At 39.2% G+C, this 8,065-nt stretch overlaps 2 protein-coding genes across 2 annotated transcripts; both read right to left on the bottom strand.

Annotated features, from left to right (window-relative positions):
* Positions 1-1,255: 1,255 nt before the first annotated feature.
* On the bottom strand, positions 1,256-2,578 carry LOC110730178 (glycine-rich cell wall structural protein 1.8-like). Its single transcript, XM_021909955.1, has one exon. The coding sequence runs from the start codon at positions 2,535-2,537 to the stop codon at positions 1,533-1,535; it is 1,005 nt and encodes a 334-aa protein (XP_021765647.1). The 5' UTR covers positions 2,538-2,578; the 3' UTR covers positions 1,256-1,532.
* A 2,868-nt stretch (positions 2,579-5,446) lies between these two features.
* On the bottom strand, positions 5,447-6,730 carry LOC110730179 (glycine-rich cell wall structural protein 1.8-like). Its single transcript, XM_021909956.1, has one exon. The coding sequence runs from the start codon at positions 6,684-6,686 to the stop codon at positions 5,691-5,693; it is 996 nt and encodes a 331-aa protein (XP_021765648.1). The 5' UTR covers positions 6,687-6,730; the 3' UTR covers positions 5,447-5,690.
* Positions 6,731-8,065: the final 1,335 nt, after the last annotated feature.

Below are 8,065 nucleotides of genomic sequence, written 5' to 3'. Positions count from 1 at the left end.
ATTTTATTTCCGGGCGAAGAAAAGTAAAAAAATTCAAAATTGAAAGCTAATATCCATGCTTTTTGAGAAATTTTGAAGGTTTCGGGGCCCGATATCGAAAAGCCTTTATATTGTAAGGTATACATCTCGAGGTCATATAATGTCGTTTGGAACCATATATGATCATTATTTTTTGTCATAAATGTTTGTGGTAGGCTTGAATTAATGAAATCGGCGCAAGTTGTAAACCGTTAAATTGGTCGTTTAAAGGCAAATTGGATGGTTCCACCCACCCAATTGGATTCCCAGAGGATATTAGAGACCATCGTAAAAATTTCGGTAATTTTTATTTCCGGGCAAAAAAAAGTCAAAAATTCAAAAATTAAAAGCTATATCCACGCCTTTTGAGAATTTTTGGAGTATTCGGGGCCCGGTGTCGAAAAGTTTTGAAATTCTATGGAATACATCTTGGGATCATATAATGTCGTTTAGAACCATATATGATCATTATTTGTTGTCATAAATGTTTGTGTTAGGCTTGAATTAATGAAATTGGTGTAAGTTGTAAACCGGTAAATTGGTCGTTTAAAGGCGAATTGGATTGTTCCACCCACCCAATTGGACTCCCAGAGGGTATTTGGTACCATGGTAAACATTTCGGCAATTTTTATTTCCGGGCGAAAAAAGTCAAAAAATTCCAAAATTGAAGGCTTATTATCCACACTTTTTGAGAAATTTCGAATGTTTCGGGGCCCGGTGTCGAAAAGTATTGAGATTTTAGAGGATACATCTCGGGGTCATATAATACCGTCTGGATCCATATATGATCATTATATGTTGTCATAAATGTTCGTGGTAAGCTTGAGTTGATGAAATCAGTGCAAGTTGTAAACCGGTAAATTGGTTGTTTATAGGCAAATTGGATGGTTCCACCCAGCCAATTGGACTCCCATAGGGTATTATGGACCATGGTAAACATTTCGGCAATTTTTATTTACGGGTGAAAAAAAGTCAAAAAATTCCAAAATTACAGGCTAATATCCACGTTTTTTGATAAAATTTGGAGGTTTCGGCCGTATATATACAATATGAAATTCAGAACGATCGTTTATATTTGGAAAGAAAAGGACAACGTGATTCTGAATTTTGGAATAAAATATAAAGGTTATGACCCAAAGTCTCAATTTAATTAGTGGTTTTTGACTTTGATCATCCGTGCAAAACATTTTACGTACTACAAATGAAGGGTTTTTAATGATTACAATTGAACAATATCTAGACAGAAAATGAAAATTCGTTAATTGCAGAAGCAATAAGAGTATATTACAATTTTATGCAACAGTTTGCAAGCATTGCACCGTGACTGTTGCTTACACAATCATATTTATAAATAATACATACTACGTATCATTTTAGTTCTTGCGAAATCCATTGGTATGAGCATGACCAACCCTTATTGCAAATGAGTAATAATCAGACAAATATTAAAATAAGAGCCATGAAGTTAAAGCAAAAGCTAGGTGAAGTTGGCTCAAATCAATATATGAATTCAATCAAGGCATATATCCTCCATGAGCACCCCCTTCACCGCCACCGGCCCCACCCCCATAACCACCAGCATGGGCTCCCTCAGCAACGGAGCCACCTCCACCACCGGATCCTCCACCTCCACCGGCACCATATGCTGCCGCTCCTTCACTAGCACCTCCTCCCGCCCCACCACCACTACCGTATCCACCAGCTGCCACTCCACCGCCATAAGCAGCACCGCCACCTTCCCCACTTCCTCCTCCGCCACCACTAGCATGTCCACCAGCTCCGCCAACACCATAACCACCTCCATGGCCACCACCTTCACCACCAGCATACGCTCCTCCAGATCCATAAGCACCACCACCGCCGCTACCACCACCGGCACCACCACCATAGGCAGCCTCGCCACTAGCAGCCCCACCTCCATGACCTCCACCTTCACCGGCACCACCAGCATGCCCGCCTCCAGCCCCATATGCTCCACCACCACCACTTCCGCCACCGGCACCACCACCATAGGCAGCTCCACCACTAGCGGCCCCACCTCCATGGCCTCCACCTTCTCCGGCACCACCTGCATGCTCTCCTCCAGCCCCATACGCCCCACCTCCTCCACTTCCTCCGCCAGCACCTCCGCCATAGGCAGCTCCTCCACCAGCTGCACCACCTCCTTCACCACTGCCACCACCATATCCTCCAGCATGCCCACCACCATGAGCTGCTCCACCACCTCCACCACTTCCACTACCGCCTCCACCTGCATAGGCAGCTCCACTGCTAGCTGCACCACCTCCTTCACCACTACCGCCACCATATCCTCCTGCACCTCCACCATGAGCAACTCCTCCACCTCCACCACTCCCACCACCTCCTCCACCGGCATAACCACCTACACCAACATCGACACCAACACCAACACCGGAATGTCCTCCCAGTTCATAAGTGAGAAGGGCCCTAGTGGCGGTGCACATACCTATTCCTAACACCAAGAAAAAAACAACACAAGATATTTTTTGAGAAGCCATATTGAGAATGTTTGTAAGTGATGGTTTTGGGATGCTTAGATATATGGTATTTATAGGCATGGGATTAGGATTTAAAATAGCGTGTTACTCGCACTCAACATGATAAAGAAGGGAATGGATTACTCGTTGTTCCCACTATAAGGTACTACTTACCAAATACAAAGCATAAGCCGCTATATTTTCAAGTTGTATATCTATTAATTAGCTAGTAGGAGTATCATTCTCTTAATTAAGTGTAATATAGTAACAGCCCCTCAAAAAAAAAAAAAAGAAAAAAAAGTGTAATATAGTGACAGTATGTAGTGTTCCTCCGCTGTCTTCCAACACTTGAATTATAATGTATTAGTAATAATTTTTTTATTAAATATATATATATATATCTTCAGTTTTATAAAAATAAAATTTCGAAATAAAGATTATTTATAACAACAAAATAGTTACGTGGGATCTTTGCGAATTTGGCTTAATTAATTCTTCTTCTAAAACATCAAAAAAATTTATAATTTTTATTTATTGATATTTAAAATATTAATTTTTGAAGTTTATTTGCATTTAATCTTATAGTTAGTTCTTCCAAATCATTCCCCAATTTGGAGAAATCTAATCCTGATTAGGTAACCTTTGTCCTGCTCATTTCTATTTGCTTAATTATACTAATACTATAGCTTTATGAGATAATGCGCATATGAACTGATTTAATTATGCATACCCTATCTTGTTGCAACTCACTATTGTTAACCAAGTGCATGCATTATTTATTAATAATTCAAATTCAAGAGAAGATGATATAAGCTGAAAAAATAAATTGTAAACAAAGGATTGAAACTCTGGTACAATATAATGTAGAACACAACTAACCATGGAAATATTGTTTCATGCTCATATAGTCTGAATGTCTGATAGTCATATTCTAGTTATACTTCCTATAAATTTGTTTAATTTAAAAGACTCGTAATTATTTTCTACCATGTCTTATTCGCGTATAAATGATTAAGTTATGTGTTTTCACATACGAACAATCTTATATCAGGTACCCCCAACAATCCACAGTTCTTCTGAAATAGGATCTAAAAGCAGAACATACCCTTTTGTCCAGTTTCAGGTTTACAAAACACTAGATGATAGTTTCTGGAGCAAGATGTGAGCTATTTGCATATTTCTGAAATTCCTCCGTTTCTTTTTTCTGGCTAACTTTTTCAGACTTAGGCATTTAATTAAGTTCTGCGATTATATAAGCTAGTAATATTTCATAAGTGACAGGATAACTATAACAGTCAGAATAGTTAAATGTGTGAGACGGTCTCACGTAGGACTAATCAGACAAATAAAAGGGCTCACAAGTCACAACAGAGCAAGTATACACTAATGAATTGTATGTAGACTTTTTACTTTTGTGCTCTAAAGATGATCAGAAAACTTTGAACCAAAAGGCTGAAAATTTAGAAGGGAACACAAGAGAGCAAGTCTGCTGCTGCACTTTAAGCATATAATAGTTACATAGAATGTATATGCCATACAAAAGACACATTATGTCTCAAACTCTCGAGCTGTGCATGCATACATTCTTGGATAATAAATTACCGCGAATATTGTTCTCTTTGTCAAAAAAAAAAAAAAAAAAAAAAAAAAAAAAAAACTACCGCGAATATCCTTTAAACTATTGGTTACAGGGTGCATACAATTTTAACAGTACATTGCTTTCTAAAACTAGGTAGAACCAATGTTTTCCTGATAAGTTGTATTGCGTTGTTTAGCTAATTCTTCTACTAGTTAAGCTATGAAGTATATCACATAAATGAAGAAGTGGCTCAATTAGCTAGTTGATCAGAGATTCAGAGCAATGCAATAGGGAGGATTGTCGTGAGAATTAATAGCTTCAGATTTCACTGACTATGTTTAATTTTGTTTTACTTTTTGAGTACAATGACTTAGATTCTGACAATCACAAAGTTTATAAACCAAATCAAAAAGGCTGATGGCTTCTAGCCTTCTATGAGTTCTATCTCTATCTTTAAAAGCTTGTAACATCTAAAAGAATCACGATACTATATAAAGTTTCAGACAGTCTTACACAGGGATGATGAATCTGCTATTCTGAGAAGCTACAAATATCAACATTAGCTACTGCAGAAGTATTTTTCAAGCATCTGACAACAGCACTAGTAAAACTGTACATTGCAGCTAATAAAATTGAACATTCCTCAAGATTATATTGACAAACATTTGAGAGTAGATCAACTAGAGAAATGCCAAAATCAGAACTTTATGCAAAGCTTTAGCCATAAAGATTATCAGTAAATAAAATAATACTCCGTAATAAAATGTTATTACCCCTATAAATTTTATCAGAAGTAATACAAGTTTAACATTTTGGCAATTTCTTACTGATCTGCACTAATTAGTGAACAAAAGGCCATCTGCACTAATTAGTGAACAAAAGGCCCTTTCTAAAAGTCCATATTAATTTATAGCACTACAGTCTGCAGATAGTGGCTTCATAAACCCATTTCAAGAGGGATGTCAATCTTTTTAGCCTCTTATTGCATGCATGCACAAAACTACACCAGTAATATCAGTTTGCTAGTTGCAACCAGTACAATCACATAATATTCATGTTAAAATGACAGGAACTGATGATAAAATTTGTTTTAGGATGAAGAGTACGAATAGCATAGTTGAAATATTTCACTTTTGCTCCTATTTCATAACCTCACATGAGCAATAACACAGCTTTTCTTTTCAGAGCTGTTCTCCCAAAGGTTAAGAATAGGAAAGGCTAAAAATAAAAATTTGAGGAATCCATTAATTTACTATGCTCTCCGGATTGCGATTGTACAAGACCTCTGAGAGATGGTGTGATTTCATCAATCTATCGAAAATGGTTTAAAGTAAAATCAGAGACAATACAATTAACTGCAATCATTAATCAATTAGTACCATGAAGTGGCTGTATGGGGAGAGCTCACGATTTCATTATGTATCCAAATCATAAAGTAAAATTATGAAGCAACTATAGGATTGATAAAGTTACATGACTACATATTGCAGGTTCTTCATGGACTAATGAGTATCGGTTACATTACTACATGTAGTTTTGAATCTTCAATCTCATTATTACTAATGTAGGCCAAGTTTGGAATTGGCGATTTGAACTCAAGGATACCCACCATGGGCACCTCCTTCACCACCTCCAGCACCACCACCGTATCCACCTGCATGAGCACCACCTGCATAGGCACCACCTCCTCCTTCACCACCTCCGCCACCTGCACCATATGCATGCCCTCCTCCTGCAGCAGCACCACCTGCTCCTCCTCCACTACCATATCCACCACCTGCAGCTTCACTACCACCACCATAAGCACCAGCACCGCCACCACCACTTCCACCACCACCACCGTATGCACCAGCACCACCTCCAGCATAAGCTCCTCCATGGCCACCACCTTCACCACCTCCATAGCCCCCAGCATGTCCTCCTGCTCCACCATATGCACCTCCTCCACCACTTCCACTCCCACCACCTCCAGCATATGCTCCAGAACCACCGGCGTAAGCTCCTCCATGGCCACCACCTTCACCACCTCCATAGCCTCCAGCATGTCCTCCTGCTCCACCATATGCACCTCCTCCACCACTTCCACTGCCACCACCACCACCATATGCACCACCACCCTCACCTGCATAAGCTCCTCCATGACCACCACCTGCACCACCTCCATATCCTCCAGCATGCTCTCCTCCAGCACCATATGTACCAGCACCACCTCCACCACTTCCACCACCGCCACCACCGGCATAAGCACCTCCACCATATGCACCGGCTCCACCAGCTCCACCGCCTTCACCACCACCATAACCACCAGCATGCGCTCCTCCTTCACTGTATGCACCACCACCACCACTTCCACCACCACCTCCACCAGCATATCCACCATGTGCTACACCGCCTCCTTCACCACCTCCACCGCCATATCCAGCTGCATGTCCGCCATCATAAACAGCTGCCCCACCAGAACCACTACCACCACCACCACCACCCGCATAGCCCCCTAAATGTTCATAAGTAAGGAGGGACCTAGCAGCAGAGGAGATGCCTAATCCCAATAACAAAAAGAAAACAACACAAGAGATTTTGTGGGCAGCCATGGGAATGTTTTGAAACTCAAAAAAAGATGATTACCAATGATAAGATAAATGGGTATTTATAGGGATTGGTTCTTGCAGGGGAGGGCCCTAAAGCGTGTTACTGGCACTAGATTGGTTAAGGCACATAAAGAGAAGATTATTGACCCTACTATTTGGACCATTTTAAATTCCCAAGAATGTAGTTGTTTTAGACTTTTTAGTGTACTTTGTGCTGTCTTCAACATTGAATTCTCAGTAACCCTATAATCCTTCTTACTCTCTACTCGGTCCTCCCAAGGATATACATTGCTTGTGCAGAGAGAGTTCACAGTATACATCATTTTATTACAAGTAGTCAAGTACCAAATACGAAATATGTTTTATGCTACAAGCAATGATACAAAAGCATAGAACAACAATAATCCAGTTTATGCAGTAATCCATAAACAATGAAAGGCAAACACAAAGACACCTTCCTTGTGATCATTACTTGAAATTATGATCAGTTAAATTTGGAGTTTACTGGTACAAATTGTGAGTAGTTAAGCAGAATAAAAATGAATAAGAATCTGCCATATCTGAACTCCTTAAGATCAACTTTATAAACAAACATGATTCGATTCTGAATAGTTAATTGAATCTTTTCATAAATATTGAGCAGCGTAATGACTTTCATACTTATAGTATTAATCACAAAAATGGTAATTAAGCATTCTTTGCTTATATATAAATAAATAAATAAATAAATAAAGCCGAATACTGTCTATATCATCGCTTATCAGGACTCTATGGTGTAAGATCCATGGCTTGGCCTAAACAGGATATGTAGTTCATGTCTTAATTCCTGCCGCTAAGGAATACTACATTTGATGGCGTAATTTCTAAGACATATTACCAGCATGCTCAAAACTCAGAATTCAAGCAGTCTGCTAAGCTAACTGCTACATACATCTCTGTTCTCAGAAATTGGTCGATTTTATGAAAACTATTAAATAAATCTAATTACATCAGAAAAAAATATGAGATATGTTTTGCAATCAGTGTCACCAAAGTCAGCATGCGACAGAATGGGTTGCCGCCTATGCTTCGGTCCCCATGTGAAATACTACTAGTGAGGATTTAAAGTTTAATGGGTGCTATCCAACCAAGCAGTGTAGTAGTTTTTACACTTTTGAAATCACACACCAAACATTTTGTTTATACTATGATCTCTTCGTTTTGTAAGTCAACCAAAATCCACCATATCTTTTATTTTAACAAAAAGAAGCAGACAAGAGTAAGTGTTAGGAGAAGGTCGAAATGAAGCTCAGATTATCAAACAGATGAACAAGATAGATCTTTCTACATTCTAGCACACATGAATACACGACCAGTGTTTTTGCATCGAATAACTGAGCAAT

This window comes from Chenopodium quinoa, unplaced genomic scaffold, assembly GCF_001683475.1.
Source record: "Chenopodium quinoa cultivar QQ74 unplaced genomic scaffold, ASM168347v1, whole genome shotgun sequence".
Classification (NCBI taxonomy): Eukaryota; Viridiplantae; Streptophyta; class Magnoliopsida; order Caryophyllales; family Amaranthaceae; genus Chenopodium; species Chenopodium quinoa.
This window is presented reverse-complemented; position numbering and strand designations above follow the sequence as displayed.

Coding starts and splice junctions, on each gene's coding strand:
- LOC110730179 (XM_021909956.1), bottom strand. CDS start 6,686: ATGGCTGCCCACAAAATCTCTTGTGTTGTTTTCTTTTTGTTATTGGGA.
- LOC110730178 (XM_021909955.1), bottom strand. CDS start 2,537: ATGGCTTCTCAAAAAATATCTTGTGTTGTTTTTTTCTTGGTGTTAGGA.